Below are 21,665 nucleotides of genomic sequence, written 5' to 3' on the forward strand. Positions count from 1 at the left end.
TGCTGAGCAAAATCTTAGCATTTCATTTTTGCTTTTAGCAAGTGATAATGATATGACCACAAAGTGAAGTTTATGCTTATTGGGAAATTTTATATTTTTTGTTCTGTTTAGAAATTGCTAATATAGAAACTTTGTACCGGGTTCTATTCTAAGGGTTCTACATGCATTAACTCACTCACAGCAGTCAAATGGGGTGGATATTCTTTTTGCCTATTGCACAGATAGAAGCACAGAGAGGTTGAGTGATTGGTCACAGAGCAAATCAAAGCAGCCTGTTTCCAGAGTCAGTGCTTCAGTCACCACCTTATGTTGCTTCTCATATTGCGTAGGCTCAGGAAGTCTACGTACTGAGATCATCCAGAAATGTATCTGCCCTCAGCCTCTCTCCAAGTGTGTAATATTTGGTGGAGATATTGCTAGGTTCTCAAATACTTATTCATAGATCTTAAGTGGATTGAGGGCCATCTGGAAAGTCATGCATTTCTAAAGTTCTGTTGAAGATTCCTCCAATTTCTGCCCTGTGTTTGCTTCCTAGGTTAAACAAACTGTGGCAGCATTAAAAACCAGTAATGTCACTGTCAGTGCTCGGGTGCAGTCATCTGCATTTTTCTCTGGTAACCAGGTTTTGAGTGACAAGGAAGGTAAGTAAACCACTTCATCAGAAATAATTTTTGTCTGAAAAAAATTTTTTTTTTGTCTGGAGTAAGTTGCTTATGTGCAAATGCATATCTGAGAATTTAAAAATCTTTAATGTCACTGAAGCATCATTCTTGCCAGTGTTTTTCATAGATTAGGGCAATTGTACATCCTATTTCAGAATCAAAGGCTGTTTCTAACAGATCAGTTCTCTCACTGAGTGGCACTTGAATCATTCATTCAGCAAATAAGTATTTTGCACCAACAGTAATAGCAACCCTGAGAAGCCTGGCTGTCATTTCTTAAGGGTATGTTAGGTGCCAGACCCTTGGCTAGGTTGCAGGATACAAACATTGTCTCCTGATCACCCCAGGAAGTCCCATGAGAATCAAGGTTCAGTCCACAGTTACCCACCAGCAAGCAAATGGCAAAACGGTGCTACTCGTGGAGCTTCTCTCACTCTCAAGCCCATGCTTTTACCATTTTTCTTGTACCTTTCCTCTGGCTCAGGGTTTCTAATGGGCTGCTTCTTTTTGCATCTTACTGCCATAAAGCATAATTCCTAAGGTAGCTTTAAATGTTTTGATTTTAGATGAAAATTGACTCACTTAGCAATTTTCTTAGGTTATTAAGGTACTACATTATTTTGCTTTTTCCAGTATAGTGTGTGTATGTGTGCATTGTTTAAAAATAAAAACAATTATATAGTGCAATTAACATTCTGAAAGGGTGAGACAGAAATTATTCTGACCTTCAGCTTCAGGATTCTGTGTTCCCTTGTTCTGGCTATACAATTTTCAATACCTGACTTTAGCCATTAAAAAAAAATTAATATGAGGAATAGGGACCTTTTTGTGATGGATTATTCAGACGGTCTTTGATATGCAGAAATCTGTTTTACAACTCATTACTTATTGACATAGCTGGCCACTGCCATTTTGGGGGTGGTGAACAGCATGCTTGCCATACCAAATTCATGAACTGTCAGTGTCTTTAATTGGCCTTAACAGAAGAGGAGGAAGTAGTGAATCACAAGGGGAGATGGATGGAGAGTTGACCAATGAAACCATATATATGTGGTTTATTTATTTTTCTTTTTTCTTTTTCTTTCTTCTTCTTCTTTTTTTTTTTTTTTTTTTTTTTTTTGTAGAAGAAGGGATATTAGAGAGTTTTATAGACAGGTCTTCTTACTTTAAAAATTGACAACTATAGTCTCAGAGAGATGGATGGTTTATTCTAGCTGATAAATAAGGTCTTGTGCTCTGAGTCCAGGGATTTCACCAAGACTCTACATCTAAGTTTCTTGGCATGGCTGTATTGCTGGTTAGTGTTCCAGCCATAAAGTTAGCTTTACATACTTTTAGATCTTTAGCTTGGGGTGTGGTACCAAAAGCAGAGAGAATGAATGACCTGTAAACTGACTTTCTTAAAATAGTTTTCTTTGTCTCTTCATGACTAACTGGATAAATTACTAGCCCAGAACCCTGAGCACATTTTAAGAAGGGTCCAATGATAACTTTGTGTTCTACATCAGCCATGAAAGTCTTCTACTAAAGATTTTCAAGATCAGGTAACTACCAGACTGCAGTCATTTACTAAGTAATACTGGGGTATATTGTTGCCTTATTTTGAAGGCAGAAAAGAAGGAAAGCAAGAAAGCAAGTAAACATCTCTGCAGCAGACCCGGCCTTTGCTTTTTGACAGTTCATCTCCCCCTGTGGTCATTCCATCTCCTGATTAAGTTTGATTGCCCCACATAATCTGCTCACAGTGCCGAATTAAAGAGTGGCATTTGGAAACAGATTTTATTGGCTGTTTTTAATCAATGGCAGAGCTGCATTTTAGTACTATGACTTCAGATACCCTGAACTAATATTATATTCTGCTGTGTGAGTTGTGTTTCAGGTTTTAAAAGGCATTTTCTTTGGAAGTATATAGTGTTCAAAGTATATGTAGTGTTCTTATGAAGCAAATACCTAATAGAGAAAAATCATGTTATTTTATTTACCTTAAATGAATATTATCACTACTATTCAATGATTATATTTGTTATTTGGAGCAGATTTAGAAGAGATTAGCCTTAGAAAAAAGAGACATTAATATTTAACATTATCACATCTGATTTTTAAATTTTATTTGTATTCAAAGGCTTCAACCAACAAAGCAACCCTGAGTTTTTGCTTTTCCTGTCCTTAATTTAGTACATGTCTACTATGTTATATTATCACATCTTTGGTATCATGCTATATCATATATCATCATCACATCTCTGCTCTGACACATCGTATTAGTATCGCTATTTACCAACAAGGAATCCGAGGCTAGAGCCTAATGAGTTTCCTAAATCTATATAGTCCAAGAATTTGAACTATGGTCAATTTGACTCTAAAATCACTGCAATTATTCCTAATTGTTTTATTTCACTCTCTTTCATTTATTTCAGAGGATTACATTCGTTATGCCCATGGTCTGATATCTGATTATATCCCTAAAGAATTAAGTGATGACTTATCCAAATATCTAAAGTAAGTGTTGGTATAGTCCTAATGAACAAGGACTTTGTGCTTCTTGGTTTCCCCAGCAATAGGTTTCTCTGTGGCATATGATATCACTGTGTGATAAGAGATTATTCTTGAGCTTTATCTTATACTGTATGCATTGGGGAGGATATTTTTGAAAATATTTTTTTAGTTGTCAGTGGACCTTTATTTTATTTATTGATACATGGTGCTGAGAATTGAACCCAGTGCCTCACACATGCTAGGCAAGCACTCTACCACTGAGCCACAACCCCAGCCCTGGAGAGGATTTTTAATAGACATTGAATGGAACAAATTGATTTGGTAGAAACTGATTGCAGCAACGAGTGAGTTTAGAGATTAGAATTTTTGTTTTTTGTATTAGAGGACAAATGTGTTTAAAGTTTTATCCCCAGTGAGACTTAACTAACTTGATTTTTGTGATCATTTAAAGAGAAAGAGATAGGAAAGGAAAGGGTAGATGGCATGGAGAATATTTTTGAAAATTGTATTTAAAAGTTTTATACCATTTCACTACCATTAAATGTTCACCAACTACCTTTATAATGCTGAGTACTTCAAATTGAAAGTCACGTGGAAAATAATCTCTGTCCTTCAGAGATGGAAGAACAGTTTTTAATATTTATTTTTTAGTTGTAGTTGGTTGGACACAATACCTTTATTTTATGTGGTGCTGAGGATTGAACCCAGGGCCTCGAACATGCTAGGCGAGCGCTCTACCACTGAGCCACAACCCCTAAAGATCTTTAATATAATATATAGACCATACTTTTGTTGAAAAGTATGTGCTTATTTTCAAGATTTTAGCCATTATTAAGAGCTTATGTTTATGATGATTTAATAGCTTTTCCCAATCCTTATTAAATCCTTTTGCTTCTTTAATCCATGAAAGGGAATAATATGGTTATTTTAAAAAAAAATCCATAATAGATAATAATAGATAGAGTTGTTGTTTTCAGCAAATTCCACAGATCCTGCTTTAAAAACAGTAGTGGAAATTGGTCCCTATAGTAGTTAAAGCATATTGAAAGCTTGTTTTAAATTGATAACCATCCTTCTGTTTAACATTTCCTTGGATTTCTTAGCTGCTTGTTTTGTATTCCATTATTTGTTTATTTTTTTTTTCTTTCCCTAAAATTTCAAGTTTGATTTAAAGACTTTGGAAGACAGAGCATGCCAGTTAAACTTCTTTTTAATGGGAGAAAAGTTTGTGTGGCTTTTGTCAACAGTTATAATGCTATTCACTTTTAAATAAATGGTAGCATCATAATTTATGAAGAAAAAACACTCCAGTGCCAAAACTCTAATCTGTGGAGGCCAACAAAAACCCACTGTGTTTCAACAAATGGGTTTAGTGTTTTTCTGTTTTTCTGTTTAAACAGTTTTAATATGAAGGATTAAGTAGCAAAATGAGGATGCATTAATTTAGAGAGATTCCATTCTTTACTTTGAGGGGATTGAACAGGAGGATCTATAGTGGCAAAGCTATATGAAAAGCAGGACTCTCTTAAGTCTTAAGTTGGCCCAGTTTCTATTTGCCTTTCAATGAAAACTCATGGCTGTGATCTTTCTTAACTTCTTTAGGCTTCCAGAACCTTCAGCTCCATTGCCAAACCCTCCATCAAAGGTAAGGAACTGGGACCATTTTTTTTTTTTTTTTAGTTTAATTTGTTCTATATATTAAAGCATACAAAATCCATCTCTCATGGAGTGGTGCAATATGGAATATATATTATTCTGGGTTCTCCATGAGTATTTTTAATTATTGTAGATTTTACCCAAAGTGAAAACCAAGTTCATTTTAGAAGGCACCTCTATAAAAATATTATAGATATATAATTAAAATGAAGCCTTCTTGAGTAGGCTAAGCCATTTAATTACTTTCATTAGTGACCCAGAACCATACAACTAAAACTCATTTTGCCAAATCTAATTAAAAATAGCCCAGAGGCACATCGAGCATGAGTTTTGTAACTCAAAGATGAATAAGGATGACCATGTTTCTATTCTGAATCTGAAATGATTAACAAAATTAGTTGTAGTTGCCATCTGTTATTGAGAATCCTCCTTTTCCAAACATCCTCAAACAGCTCTCCCTAGCTCCTCTATAGCTTGTGTTTATTTCCTAGATTCATAGGCTAGAAAAGCCAATCATAACCCATGCCTAAACTGTAGCATCCCTTAGTCTAGGCCAGATCTCAGATGAGTAAGTGTTGCTCTGAGGCAGGGGAATAAACACATGCACTGTTGTGGATGAGCTCATTCTCCAGCCAGCAGAGGACTTGAAGTTTTGAGCATGTGCAGTAGACACCTCACAGACACAAGACAGCTTTCCTTCCCCCCTGCATTCATTGCTTGGCCTTCAAGGTAGTCAGCGTGCTCAGGAATTTTCTCCTATCAAGTCCTATTTGGAGGTGGGGTTAGCAGTTTAAAAAGCTGCTTTTGTTGAGCTTTCTTTGATTTTTAGAAAAGGACTGAAAATTGAAAGTACATCAGTGTTCATTTGGGGTCACATTCAGCAGTTGTCAAAGAAGGTGCATCTTTTGCTTCCTTTGAAGAAGAGCACTGGGCAGAAGTCAGTTGCTGTAAGATCTAAGGACATCCTAGGTCAGACACATGCTTCTTCCAGTTACGTAGTTAATCTCTGACAGTATCCGGGGGATAAAGAGTAAAATAATAGGTGCTCTGAAAGTGTTTGTTTCTTATTTTTCTACCTCAAAAAGTAAAGCGTATTTCTTTCTCCCACATGTCTATCTTCCTTAGAAACTTAGATGTAATTCATGAATTGATATAAACTTAGCCTTGAAAGTGCTAGCCTTTGATATCTTTTAGAATAATATATCTCATAAGTTTATTCTTCTCCGTTCCAGTTTTCTGTTTTTTAATTTCCAAAATTTAAGTCATTTGTGGTCTTGTCATTTTTGATTTAGATCTAGGGTCAGCAAACTTTTTCTGTAAAGGATATATAATAAATGTTAGGCTCCCAGCATAGACAGTCTCTGTTACAGCACAGGGGCTGTGTTGTTGGAGGGCAGAAACAGCTATAGACAATACGCAAGTGATGAGTATGGCTAGGTTCCAATAAAATTTTATTTATGAAATCGAGGGCCAGCTGGATTTGGCCTGTGGGCCATAGTTTGCCAAACTCTGATTTGGATTTCTTCATCTTGTCCTTTCTGCACCTCAGCCTTATCTCCTAGATGAAGCATGCACATTACAAACTATACTGGATAATGTATCATAGTTGAAACAAGCATAGACTATATCTTCTACTAGCTTTCCCGTCGGGGCCAAGGGTTTGATTGATTTTTTTTATAGGAGTATATGTGATCATTTTCAGGAAATACCTCCCAGCAGCCACCAGGCATCCTTGTATCAGTTGTAATGCAAGCATGGAGTCTGCATCTAAATTTTTTTGGCCTCATTTTCCCTTACTGTCACATCTCTGCTTTTGTTGAGCTCAGCCCCCTACCCTCATCCCCTGCAATCTTTTGAATTTGTCACTATCAACTGACAAAGTTGGATGTAATCAGTGTGTGGAGATGTTCCCAAGTTCCCTTTTTGCACATTTTTTGTAATAGTGAGAAGACCAGGCCTAACATAAATCTTCACGTTAGTCTAGTGTTTGTTCCTCTCTTCCCAGAATTGTACCCATTTAGTCACATCCTTGGTACTGTCTTTCTGAGCTACTTTACCATTTCTGCTGAAGCATCTTCCCACTCCATAGTGATTTGGTCTTTTAAATAACAAAAATTTATCAATAAATTTTCCCCCCAATGTGTTCAACATGTGCTAGAAATAACATGTGCAGAGATGTACCACAATAATTTTTATTTTTTTATAAGAAGAACTTATAACCGGTATATTGTTTGGATGTGAGCTTTTAAAACACACAATTCAAATCATTTTGCTTATTAAATTAAATGTTTTATAATCAGATGGAAGTGAGGTAGGTAAATTGAGGGGTACAGAGAGTACTAAGTCTCAACAAAGGAATGCCTCTGAAACCACTGACATGTTATAGAACAAGCAACTCATGAGCAAAACTACCTGCATTCTGTCACCTTAAGCCCTCACCACCACTTACTGATTAGCCAATAAAACAACAGCTAAGACACCATGGCAGGATAGCTCCAATGCAGCCAGAGGAACACACAACTCCTTGTAGCGTGCACATCAGGAACTTTGACCAAGATGTGACCAGACCCTCTTCCCCAACCGCATCTCCCATTGTAATAGTAAAACCCAGATGGGAAGAGATATGAGTCTACTTGCATTTCCCACATTCCCTTATACCCACAGATATGTAATGATGGCTCAGTATGATAGTAATGTTGTCCTTATAAGCAGGAAGACTTTCCTCAGGCTCTCTGCAATCTCCTGTACTCCCATTCCTGTGTGTGTGTGTGTGTGTGTACTTTCCCTTTTTAATAAATCTTTTGTTTTGTTACCCACCAAATGCATCCTTAAGTTATTTTCTGTGACATTGTCGTGTAATCTGCAAGATCAAGGTAGAGGTCTCCTTCACTACTGGAGATCTCTTGGACCTCTGTGCAGTAAACATTGTTCTGGTAAGCCAGATAGGAGGTAAAATGACACAACCGACCCCTAGTGAGTGACCTGACATGCTTTTCTTGCAGTCTTAAAAAAGTTGAACTGATTTTTTTCTCATCCTGTTCCATTTTCATGAGCCACAGAACATAATCTCAACTTGCCTGATTGTGGCTCTCCTTTTCAGAACTAGTTCGTAATATGAAGCAGGTGCAAGGACCACGCAGGTGACTCCTAACACCAATCTTTGGGTTTAGGAAGTACCGTGCCAAGCTGAATGGGAGTTCTTTGGCACGTCTCTCTCTCTCTCTTTCTCTCTCTCTCTCTCTCTCTCTCTCTCTCTCTCTCTCTCTCTCGTTCTTTTTCTGCCTCTGAAATGTCTTCAGATTCCTTCCCTCTTTAGGGAAACATGAGTGTCAGATCATAAAGATGTCAAAGTTCACGTGGGGAGACACTCATAAGGGCCGATCACTCAGTGTCTTCAGCACCCTCACGTTTCATAAAACAAGTAAGTCACACCTGAGGCACAGCAGAGGAAATTGGCCTTGGCATGACAGCCTCAGAAGCAACCTCCAAAATCAACACAGTAATCCAAACCCTGCAGAACCTTACATAGTGCAGAGGATGGCAGGCAATCTCCCTTCCAGCCTTGCTCTTTATATTTCTTCTTTTTTTCCCCTTTGCTGTGGAAATCTTGGTTCCTGCATTGTTTCCAGGCACTGGTAAATTTCCTCTTTGGTGCTCTGCTGCCCTTTTACAGTGCCTCCATCACTGCTGCTTGCTGTGTTCATCTAGTACTAATTATCCTCTGTGTGATCTGGGATTTGAGCGACCCTCCTTTAAGGCCTTCTTTGATTCTTTTTCATAATCTTTCCAACTGCCAAACTCCTTTGTACCAGCAGTCCAGATGTTTTGTTCCCCCTTTGGTATAAGTGCAGATCCCAGAATCACTTGTTTTGGGATCATAATGTAAATGCTGTTCATATGCTCTGGGCTTATGGGAGAGATGTGGATTATGAGATTTGAAATTGCTCACAAGGATCCTATGGTCATTTTAAGCCTTATCCTTGATAGGGCTCATTGGGGGCAATAAAAGGAGAGTGGACCATTTTTCATCATTAAAGACATCCTCAGACCTCTGTAGACTTTTTTTTTTTTTTTGGGTACAGGATTAATCCCAGTGGTGCTCAGCTACTGAGCCACATTCACAGCCCATTTTATATATTTTTTAATTTGAGACAGGGTGTCCCTAAGTTGCTTTGAACTGGTGATCCTCTTGCCTCAGCCTCCTAAACCACTGGGATTACAGGCATGCAGACCCATACCTGGCCTCTGGAGTCCTTTCTGTCTCTTCTCATATAGGGCCTCAGGCAGGCTTGAAGAATCCGGGGGCTCCAGGGATAACTAGAAGCACAGGTGTCAGTTGGAGGCAAGAATGCCTAACTTTTCTGTTGTAAGACACCAGTTAAAATGACATAAGGTCATACCTGTGGACAGGACTTTGTTTATTTCAATTTCTCTTTTCTTTTTCCAGAACAGAGAGGCACATTCATCACTAAACAAGATAATGTCAGCTCTCCAAATGGATAATACCACATCTGTGCCCGCCAATTCTCCTTTGGGCTGCATCTTAAATAATTGGGATGCTTTTAAGGCTGACAGTCTAAATAAAAGCAGACTAACTTTTCTCTGCAACATGGCATGGCCTCAATACAAATTGGAAAGTAGGGAGATTTGGCCAGAAAATGGGACCTTAAAATTGAACACTATCTTGCAGCCAGATCTCTTTTGCAAACAAGAGGAAAAATGGACAGAAGTACCTTATGTCCAGGCCTTTATGGTCTTATACCGGGACCCAAAACTTAAGGGTCTCTGTAAAATACACAGTGACCATTTTCCTTTAACTAAAATCCAGGAAGAAAGTGCTCCCCTAGAGGATGCACTTTTGAGTGGTGGCCCTAATATGCCACGTGGGCCCTCCCCATTAAAAGCCTGCCACTCTCCCCAGACTGTGATCCCATGGGTTTCTCAGCCCAATCTGCCCCATCTGGTCTACCTGTCAGCCCACCTTCTCATCAACTCTCAAACCCCCCTCTATCCAAGGGGAGCGGCCCTACAGGGGAGTGCTGAGAACCTTATCCCTTCATGGGGGCCCCCAGCTCTCCAGTCTTCATCTACTTGAGGAAGTCTCAAATGGAGAAGGGGAAATCATGGGAGTATATGATCATTTTGTTCTGTCAAACTTGGCTCAATGCAAACAGAAGTTAGGAAGTTTTTCAGAGGATCCAAACCAATTTATAGAAGAATTTCAGGCCCTGACTTTAATCTCAGTTGGTCTGACCTACATGTAGTGTTGTCCACCTGCTGCACTCTTGAAGGAAAGGATAGTATTTTGTATGAAGCTCAGGCACATGCAGGTGGCCTGACTGTAACCAACCACTAGGGGATATAGCCATACCCCGTGAGGACCCTAACTGGAATCATCAACCAGAACACATCAGCCTTGTTAGGCGTAACCACATGATAACTTGTCTTATCGAAGGATGAAAAAGTATAAGGAAAAGGAAAAATGTGGTAATTTTGGAAGGTAAAACAGGAAAAAGATGAAAATCCTTTATTGTTTTTAAATCAGCTGAGGCCTTCCAGAAATATTCTTCTGTTGATCCTGACTCTGTGGATGGGCAAGTCGTATTAGGGATACTTTTCATCTACCAGTCAACCCCATACATCAAAAAAGAGATTCAAAAGAAGGCCTTGAACCAGTTCTTGTCCTTGAAGGAGCTGAAAGATTTGGCCCATCTGGCATTCCACAGAGAAAGAAAGGAAGAGTTTAGGAGGTCCCAGAGGGGATGGCAGCAGGCTAGAGAACAAGCCCAACTAATTGCATTTGGTATGAGAAGCACCTTGCAATCTCAAGGTGACCCTAGAGGCAGATGTAGCCCAAAGGGGAAAAACTGGAGACCTGACAGTTGTTTCAGTTATGGAGAATCTGGACGCTGGAGGAAAAATTGTCCTAAATGGTGACCGCTTCAACCTGGTTTTGTCCCCTGTGTCATGGGGGAAAAACAATGGAGTGAGACTGCCCTTGCCTCCAAAGGGAAGCGGGGATGGACATCCTCTCCTATGATGACTGCCCTTGAGGACTGAATGTATCCAAGGTTTCATATTGTCCCCATTGGCCAGCTGGATTTCCCTCAGGAAGAGTCTCAGGTGACTCTTGACATGGCAGGTAAAAAAAATATGGGATATGGGGACTTCATATTTTGCCTTACTTGAACCTCTTACACTACTTTATAATCAAACCTGTTTTGTGATTGGTCTTGACAGAATCTCTAAAAAAGATTTGTATCTCTGACTTACAGATTTGGAGAACTAATTATGACTCAAGCCTTCCTGGTTTTCCCAGAAAGCCCCACTCCCCTGTTAGGTTAGAAATTCTTAGGCTCCCTGTATGTAACTCTTCATTTAGCACCTAAACAGTCACCTCCCCCTTCATTGGGGCATTGATAACATTGAAATATCTAGAAAGAGATTGGAGTTCTGCCTGTGGATGCTTTGACTAAAATAATTCCTCAAGTTTGAGACATTCAGATATCAGGAAAGGCAATAAATGCCCAGACAATCTTAATTTTTCCAAAAGACCCCAAAACATAGCTCCGTAAACAATAGTTCTCTAGCAGCCTGAGGCCTGCCAAGGGTTCCAACCCCTTATCTCTATTTTAAGCATGGTATCTCAGAGCATGTCATACTCCGATTCTCTCAGTGTTAAACCTAACGGGGAATGTCGACTGGTGATTAGTATGCTACCAATTGGATATAGAGATTGAGAATAAGATGGCTAGCATCAAGTGGAACTCAGTGGTTGTGTGGCACTAACCTATGGGCCATGGCTTCCCCTTTGGTGGTTGGTTAGATGTACCCTAGGATATCCCTGGATCATAGATGTTGGATTAAAACCACAGGTGAGCCTACTAATCTCCCAGATTTTCATGAAAGATGGTCACAAATTGTTCTTTACTGATATGACCATTTAGCTTCCATCTTTGTACTCCAGATATGGCTGGAAGATGTAACGTGGCACATAGACGCCTTTAAATTTTACTCAAAGAACTTTCAATGACAGCGTGGTATCCCCATGTTGGATTAATCCTATTAAGTATTGAGGTAGCCTTAATGAGAAAAGCAGTGCTCCAGAATCATATGGCATTTGACATCTTAATAACTGCCCAATCAGGGGCCTATGCCATTATTAAAACCGATGTTGTGTATGTATCCCTAATAATTGAGGCAGCATTACTTTAGCCCTGCAAGCTCTGCATGCCCAGGTAAAGGTGATGGCTGAAGATTCTGCCCTTAGCCTAAATGCTTGGTTCTCTGGGCGGAATAAAGGAAATTGCTAGGAAAAATTATTAATATTCCTTATGACCCTCATAAGTGTTGGGTTGCTTTTGTGCCATGGATTATTTTGTTGCTTTGGGATACTACCTCAACTATCTACTTGTTTTCCTAGGCAGGTAGCCAGAATGATGGTGGTGAATGGATTTCGACATTTTCCAGCAACTGAGACTAGAGACTTTAGATCCCTGGATAGGTAGCGATGACATCCCATTCCAGCTTGAAGCAGCTATAGAAGATAGACCACCTTCCTTCTGCAACCCATTAAGAATAGGGATCTAAGTCTGGTGCAAGAGATAAGATAGGTAAATTGGGGAGTACAGAGAGTACTGAGTCTCAACAAAGGAATGCCTGTGAAACCATTGACTACAGAACAACAACTTGTGAGCAGACCTACCTGTGTTCTGTTGCCTTAAGCCCTCACCACCACTTACTAATTAGCCAATAAAACAGTGGCTATGACACCATGACTGGATAGCTCCTAGGCAGCCAGAGGAACACACAACTCCTTGTAGCATGCACATCTTTGACCAAGACGTGACCAGACCTCCCACTGTAGTAGTTTTAACCCACATGGGAGGAGATACGAGCTGCTAATCAAGTGACTGGTTTCTACTTGGACTTCCCACATTCCCTCCTATCCACAGATACGTGATGATCACTCAGCATATAATAGAGTAACGTTGGCAGCATAAGGAGGGAGGCTTGCCTCGGGCTCCCTTCCTGCACTTCCATTCCTGTGTGTGTACTTTCGCTTTTTAATAAATCTCTTGCGCTGTTATCTTACATCTGTTATGTTCTTAAATTATTTTCTGTAACATGGTCAAGAACCTGGAAGATGCAAGTAGAGATCTCTGCTCCTATAGATCTCAGATTCCTGTATGATGACAGAAGTACTTTTATTTATTTTAAGTTCTAGCCATGGATATTTTTTATTTGAATCATCAGAGAAGTGAATAATGTCCTAATGTTTATAATGACATCTGTGTTAGAAACATTGCACCACAGATAAGGAACACAAACATCCTCCTGACCTTGTGCTCTTTGAGTTTTGAAAATAATAACCTTCAGCATCGTGAGCCACAAGAAGACACCTTTCCAGTAAAAATATACATAGCCTGACCTCCCTTCACTGTCTCAATTTAAACAAACATGTATTAAGAAAGTTGCATGTATCCATGCGCTTTGTAGTGGTAGGTAGTTCATATGTGGTGAAGTAGCCTATTTTTTCCCCTCTGCAATATGTTTGGGGGGTAGCTTTGTAGAATGTGGCTTTCAGTGTGGCATATTTATACATGCACATAACATGATTTCATCATTTTCACCCACTCTTCACTCCTGTTCGCCCCGCCCCCGCATCTCCCCCACTCTTCACTCCTGTTCGCCCCGCCCCCCATCCCGTCTTTATCCCTATTGGCCTCTCTTCTACTTTCATGATGTTTCTTTGTTTTTCCTTTTTCCTTATTACCTTCTATACTTGAGAGAAAACATACAACCCTTGACTTTCTGAGTCTGGCTTATTTCACTCAATATGGTGCTTTTCCATTTCCATCCATTTTCCTGAAAATGACATAACTCCTTATGACTGAATAAATCACTGTTGTATATATAAACCACATATTCTTCATCCACTCCTCTGTTGATGGATACCTTGGCTGATTCCATAACGTGACAATTGTGGATTGTGCTGTGATAAACATGGGTATGCCTCTGTCTCTAAAGTATGCTGACTTTAATTCTTTTGGATAAATACCAAGAGTGTATCATAGTTCTATTTTTAGTTGGTTGAGGAACCTCCATACTGATTTTCTTGGTGGCTGTACTAGTGCACATTTCCCAGCTTCCTCGCTGGCATTTAATATAATTTGGATTCTTGATTATTACCATTCTGACTGGAATGAGATGGGATCTGGATAGTTTTGATTTGCATTTCCCAAATGACTAAAGATGTTCAACGTTTTTTTTTTCCATAGAATTGTTGGTCATTTGTACTTCTTTGGAGAAGTGTCTGTTCAATTAATTGGCCCAATTATTGACTGGGTTATTTGGTTTGGGGTGTTGAAGATTTTAGTTCTTTTTTTTCCTATTATTTATTTTATTTTTAATTACTTTTTAAAAAATTTACATGACAGCAGAATGCATTACAATTCTTATTACACATATAGAGCACAATTTTTTATATCTCTGGTTGTATACAAAGTATATTCACACCAATTCGTGTCTTCATACATGTACTTTGGATAATAATGTCCATCACATTCCACCATCATTTCTAACCCCATGCCCCCTGAATTTTTAAGTTATTTATGTATTCTATATTAGGTGTCTATTGGAAGAGTAGCTAGCAAAGATTTTCTCCCATTCTGTGGGTTGGTTTTCTTTGCTGTAGATGATGCCTTCCCACTTATTGATTCTTGCTATTACTTCCTGAGATATAGGAGTCCTATTGAGGGAGTTATTGCCTGTGCCTATATGTTGAAGTGTTTCTCCTGTTTTCTTGTAATGGTTGCACAGTTCCTACTCTTATACTTAGGTCTTTGGTTCATTTTGTGTTAACATTTATACAGAGCAAGAGAGAGGGATCTAGTTTCATTCTTCTGCATATGGATATCCAGTTTTTCTAGCACTTTCTGTTGAAAGAAGCTCTCTGTTCTTAAAAGTATGTTTTTGGAAACTTTGTCAAAGATCAAATGACTGTAGCCATGTATGTGGGTTTGTTTCTGTATCTTCTATTCTGACCCATTTGCCTATGTGCCTGTTTTATGCTGGTACTGTTGTTTTAGTTACTATGTCTCTGTAGTATAGTAACTACCCCCACTATCTTCTCATATGAGAGAAAAAACAACCAATTTTTTTTAATATTTATTTTTTAGTAGTAGTTGGACACAATACCTTTATTTTATTTTATTTTTATGTAGTGCTGAGGATTGAACTCAGGGCCGCTGAGCCACAGCCACAGCTCCAACACAACCAATTTTTCAACCACCATTTCAAAGCTATTTGAAATCTGATAATGTGATACCTCCCGCAATCTTTAAGATTGCATTGGCTATTATGGATCTTTTGCTTTTCCGTGTGAATATTAAAAATGGTTTGTCAAGGTCTGTGAAGTATATTGCTGGTATTTTTATGAGAAGTGCATTGAGTATGTAGATTACTTTTGAATAAGGACATTTTAATGTTACTAATTTTACCTATCCATGAATATGGGGAACATGGGAGGTCTTTCCATCTAATAGTGTTTTCTATTTTCATTGTTCTATGATTTTTATTGTAGAGGTCTTTCACCTTGTTAAATTTATGCCTAAGTGTTTGGGGGTTTTATTGTTGTTGTTGGTGGTGGTTTGTGTGTGTGTGTGTGTGTGTGTGTGTGTGTGTGTGTGTGTGTGTATGTGTGTGTGTGTGTATGTGTTAAGCTCTTGTGAATGGAATTGTTTTTCTGATTTTTTTTCTCAACAGATTCATTATTGGTATATAGAAAAGATATTGATTTTTTTTATGTTGATTTGTTTTATACTGATTCTTTGCTGAATTTGTTCATTAGCTAAAGAAGTCTTCTTGAACCTTTAGGGACTTCTTAGTATTGGATCATATCATCTGCAAATAGGGATAATCTGACTTCTTTCTTATTTGTGTCCCTTTTAGTTCAATTTCTTGCCTAATTTCTATGGCTAAAATTTCAAGTTCTATATTGAATAAGAGTGGTGAGAGTGTACATCAATGTCTTGTTCCTGACTTCAGAGGAAGTGCATTCTACAAAAAAAAAAAAAAGTTTTTTATGGTTTTTCCCCATTCAGAATGATATTGACTTTAGGTTTGTTACATGTAGCCTTTATGATGTTGAGCTAAGTTCCTTCTACCACTAGTTTTTTCAGGGTTTTTGTTATGAAGGAGTATTTAATTTTGTGGAAGGCTTATTCTGCGTCATCAAGATGATCGTGTGATTTTTGTCCTTGGTTGGTTCTATTTATATGGTTATTGGTGATGTTTATTGATTTGCAAAAGTTATAACAGATTTGCATCCAACTTGATCATAATGGATCGTCTTTTTGATGGATTATTGAATTCAATTTGCTCGTATAATAAAATGAATTCAGTTGGCTCATATAATAAAATGAATTCAGTTTGCTTGTATAATAAAATAAGTATTTTTGTGTCTATGTTCATCAAAGATATTGATCTGTAAATTTCTTTCTTTAATGTGTCCTGATCTGGTTTTGATATCTGGGTGAGAATAGCCTCAGGGAATGGGTTTTAAAGCATTTCCTCCCTTTCTATTCCATGAAATAATTTGAGGAGCATTGATGTTAGTTCTTTAAAGATCTGGTAAAAATTCAGTTGTGAATTCGTCTCATCCTGGGCTTTTCTTGTTGGGAGATATTTTATTACTGCCTCAAACTCATTGCTTGTTATTTTTTTTTTTTTTAAAGAGAGAATGAGAGAGGAGAGAGAGAGAGAGAGAGAGAATTTTTAATATTTATTTTTCAGTTCTCGGCGGACACAACATCTTTGTTTGTATGTGGTGCTGAGGATCGAACCCGGGCCGCATGCATGCCAGGCGAGCGCGCTACCGCTTGAGCCACATCCCCAGCCCTTTACATATCCTTTTGAGTCAACTCTTGTAGGTTGTGTTTCTCAAAATTTATTCATTTCTTCTAGAGTTTCTATTTTATTGGAACATAAGTTTTCAAAATAGTCCCTGACGATCCTCCGGATTTCAATTGTGTCTATTATAATATTCCCATTTTTGTCTCTAATTTTGTTAATTTGTCTCTTTGCTCTGTCTTTTAGTTAGTTTGGCTAAGGGCTTATCAGTCTTGTTTCTCCTTTCAAAGAATCAACCATGTTTTGTTGATTATTTGTATTGTTCTTTTAATCTCTATTTCATTAATTTCAGCTTAGATCTTTGTTATTTCTTTTCTTCTACTAGTTTATTCTTGTTTTCTAAGACCTTGAGTTGCATCATTAGGTTATTTAAGATCTCTCTCTCTCCCTCTCCCTCCCTCCCTCTCTCTCTCTCTAAATGTAGGCACTCATAACTATAAATTTCTCTCTTAGATCTGCCTTTAGTGTATCCCATAGATTCTGGTGTGTTGTGTTTTTATTTGCTTCTAAAGTTTTTTTAAAATTTCTCTCCTGATTTCTTCAATGACTCACTCATCATCCAAAAGTGCATTGTTCAGCTGAGTATGGTGTCACACACCTGTAATCCTAGTGATTTAAGAGGCTGAGACAGGAGGATTACAAGTTCAAAGCTAGCCTCAGCAATTTAGCAAGGCCTTCAACAATTTAGCAAGATCTTGTCTCAAAATAAAAAATGTTGTAAAAATGGGTATAGCTCAGTGGTTAAGCACCCCTGGGTTCAATCCCTGGTACCAAAAAGCCAAAAAACAAGAAACAACAACAAAAGTGCATTATTCATTCTCTCTGTATTTATGTAGTTCTGTATCTTTTCTGGCTATTAATTTATAATTGCATCCTATTATGATTTGAAAAGATACAGGGGATTACTTCATTCCTTTTGTATTTGCTCAGATCACTTAATGGCTTAATATACATATATATATATTATCAATTTTGGAGAAAGTTCTGAGTGAATGAAAAGAAAGTATATTCATTGTCATTGGATGGAATATTCAGTAGGGGTCTGTTAAGTCCATTTCATTTATAGAATAGTTTAAATCTATTGTGTTTTTACTCCTTTATCCCCCTGTCTGAATGACCTATTAGTAAGAATGGTATATTTGATGTTTGTTTTATGAAATAGGATGCACAAACATCTAAGGCTTAAATATTTATGATCATTATATCTTCTTGTTACAATTGTTCCCTTACCAATGTGTAATGACTTTCTTTCCTCTTCTCAATATTCAGCGTGAAGCCTGCTTTGTCTGATATGAGAGAGAGTAGCTACTTTTTTGCTTTTGAATTCTACTTGCATGGAATCTCATATTTCAGCCTTTCACTTTCAGTCTGTGAAGGATTTTGTCTGTGAGGTGTGTTTCTTGGAGATAACTTATATTTGAGTTTAACCCAATCTGCCAATCTGTCTTTTTTTTTTTTTAAGAGAGAGTGAGGAGAGAGAGAGAGAGAGAGAGAGAGAGAGAGAGAGAGAGAGAGAGAGAGAATTTTAATATTTTATTTCTTAGTTTTCGGCAGACACAATATCTTTGTTTGTATGTGGTGCTGAGGATTGAACCCGGGCCGCCGCATGCCAGACGGGCGCACTACCGCTTGAGCCATATCCCCAGCCCAGCCAATCTGTCTTTTAATCAGAATTAAGACCATTTACCTTCAGTATTATTATGGAGAAGTATGTGTAACTTCCTGTCATTTGCTTTATTTCTAATATTTGAATCATTCTTAATTCTCATTTGTTTATCTCTTCTGCTAGTGAAATATATTCTTTCCCAAGCTCTCTTGGTTATTTTTATCTTTATCTTCTATGTGTAGTATTCCTGTAAGCTGTTTCTGCGGTGCTGGCTTGATCATAGATTCCTTTAGTTTATGCTTATATTGGAAGGTTTTTATGTCTCCTTCAATTCTGAACAGTAGCTTTCCTGGATATAGTAGTCCAGGTTGGCAGTTATTGTCTTTTAGGACTTGAAATGTATAATTTCATATCCTTTTCAACCTTAGATTTTCTTCTGAGGAATCTGTTTTCTCATGGGTTTGACTTTATAAATGACTTGGTGCTTCTGTCTTGCAGCTCTTTTTTTTTTTTAATTGTACAAAGACACAATACTCTTATTTATTTATTTTTATGTGGTGCTGAAGATCAAACCTAGTTCCTCACACGTGCTAGCCAGGCACTCTACCACTGAGCTACAACCCCAGCCCTCTTTTGCAACTTTTGAGATTGATTCTTTGTTCTGAATTTTTTTTTACATTATAACTATGTTGTAGAGGGGTCCTTTTCTGTTCCTATATGGAGTTGTAAATGCTTTCAGTATCTGTGTGTCCATCTCATACCCAAAATTAGGACAATTTTCTGCTGTTATTTCACTGTATAAGTTTTCTATACCATTTGTCTGTCTCTACTTTCTTTAAGACCTATGAGTCTTTAAGTTCGGCCTTTTAACACTGTCCCAAAATTCTCATATATTCTATCTGTAGTTTTTCTTTTTTCTTTATTACTGTTTGAGTGTTCTAATTCATCTGCCTAGTCTTTGGGCCCTCATAGTCTTTCTTCTGCTTAGTCTTTTGTTAAGACTCACTATTGATATTTTTTTTTCTTTTTTGATTTGATTTATTGAGTTTTATTTGCAAGGTTTGTTCAGTTCTTTTTCAGAGTATCTATTGAAATGCATTTTTCTTTCCTATATTTACTTCCTTAGCTCATTCCTTAGTTCTTCTTTTAATTCTCTGATCATTTGTATAATGATCAGCTTTTTAAATTCTTTGTCTCTTTAACTTTTCATCAGTACTTTTTTCCCCCTCTGTTTAATTGTGAGCTGAATAGTTCAAGGACACTTATGCGTATTTGTCTCTTTTTTTCTCATTTCTAGCATTTTTTGAAGATGATTATTTTTCATGGCTCTATCTTTTCAGGGCTAGGATTTTTAATTAGTATATTTCAGTTTTGTTTTGTATTTTTCTATTTTTATTTAGTATGTTTTTTATTTTAGATATTTTTTTCTCTCACTTATCTATTTCCCATAATTTTCTTTCTCTTTTCTTCAGCTAACAGCCAACCTCTCTGGTTCTCTCTTTCACTCTTCCTTTAATTTTTAAATTCTATTTTCTCACCTCCTCTTTCAGAATCATGACATTCTACATCTCTTCTGTTCTCTCCCCACTCACCACTCAAAATTGTAAATCTTTTCACAAATTTACTGTTTTCATGTGGGCAATAACTGATCACATCATTTCTGTTTATTGTTACAGTTAACATTGTAGATGTCATAGTTTGAACTATTTGGTTTAATACTGTATATTTTTGGCTTTGGTTATTGTTATTATTTGCCTCCCCCTAAACTATGAGGTTCTAGAAACCTCCAGGGACACTATAAATCCACAGGGTAGAAACTCTACTACCTCGGATCCATACTTTTAGATGAGTAGACACACAAACAATATGAAAAAAACAAGGGACCAAATCACCTCATACAAACAAATAATTCAATAACAGAGTCCATTGACACCACAGTGGAAGAAATATCAGAGAAGGAGTTTAGAAAGGATGATGTAAGGAGCGAAATCAGAAAATATAGGATGAGGTAAGGAGCGAAATCAGAAAATATAGGAAGTGAAAGATCACTTCAATAAAGAGAAATTCTGGGGGGAAAAAATCAAATGGAAATCCTCAAAATGAAAAAAATCAATAAACCAAATAAAAAATTCAGTGGAAAGCATCACCAACAGACTAGATCACTTGGAAGATAGAATTTCAGGCAATGAAGACAAAATATATAATCTTGAAAATAAATGACCATGGAGAAAAGATATTAAAAGACCATGAACAGAACTTCCAAAAAATATGGGATAACATGAAAAGACCAAATATAAGATTTATCAGGATAGGTGAAGGCTCAGAGATGCAGACCAAAGGAATGCACAATCTTTTCAATAAAATAATATCTGAATGTTTCCCAAGACTTAAGAATGAAATGTAAAAATCAATAAAGGAGGCTTACAGAGCCCAAAATACACAAAATTACACCAGACCCATACCAAGGCACATTATTATGAAGATGCCTAATATACAAAATAAAGACAGAATATTAAAGGCTAAAAGAAAAAAAAACAGGTTACATTAAGAGGTAAATGAGTCCATTTTTTAGCTGATTTCTCAACCCAGAATCTAGAAGCTAGGAAGTCTTAGAATAATATATACTAAGCTCTGAAAGAAATTAATGTCAACCAAGAATACTCTATCCAGCAAATTTAGCTTCAGAATTGATGATAAAATAGCAACCTTCCATGATCAAACAATAGTTTAAAAATTTTGCAACTAGAAAGCCTGCACTACAAAATATAATAAAAATATTTAATGAAAAATACAGTTGAAAAGCAGCAAAGGGAGGAACTACTAGAAGAATAGTCAAAGGATAAACTAATTCAAGTTAAGAACCAGAAATCAGAATGACAGAATAAATCATTTTTCAATAATAACATTGACTATCAATAGTCTAAACTCATCAATCAAAAGACATAGACTAGTAGATTGGATTAAAAACAATACCCAACAATATGCTGTCACCAAGACTCAAAAATATCTACAGACTGAAAGTGCAGGATGGGAAAATAACATTCACATAGATACTGTAAACAAGCAGGGGTTTCTGTCGTCAGATAAAGTGGACTTCAAGCCAAAGTAAATAAGAAGGGAGACAAAGAAGTTTATTTTTTACTGCTTAATGGAATTATACACCAACAAGATATAATAATTGTAAATATTTATGCCCCAAACAATGCAACATCTATACACATCAACAAACCCTTCTCAATTTCAAGAATAAATAGACAATAATACTTGGTAACTTGAACACTCTTTCTCACCACTGGATAGATCCTCCAAACAAACACCAAATAAAGAAACTA

General features: G+C 37.2%; 1 protein-coding gene across 1 annotated transcript in view; it reads left to right on the plus strand.

The window, feature by feature from the left end:
* Rnaseh2b (ribonuclease H2 subunit B) overlaps positions 1 to 21,665 on the plus strand; it is a 66,740-nt gene that overhangs the window by 36,578 nt on the left and 8,497 nt on the right. Inside the window, 3 exon segments of the mRNA XM_078016053.1 lie at positions 536 to 641; positions 3,080 to 3,161; positions 4,761 to 4,803. Coding sequence (XP_077872179.1) covers positions 536 to 641; positions 3,080 to 3,161; positions 4,761 to 4,803 — 231 coding nt within the window.

This window comes from Ictidomys tridecemlineatus, chromosome 6 (genome assembly GCF_052094955.1).
Source record: "Ictidomys tridecemlineatus isolate mIctTri1 chromosome 6, mIctTri1.hap1, whole genome shotgun sequence".
Classification (NCBI taxonomy): domain Eukaryota; kingdom Metazoa; phylum Chordata; class Mammalia; order Rodentia; family Sciuridae; genus Ictidomys; species Ictidomys tridecemlineatus.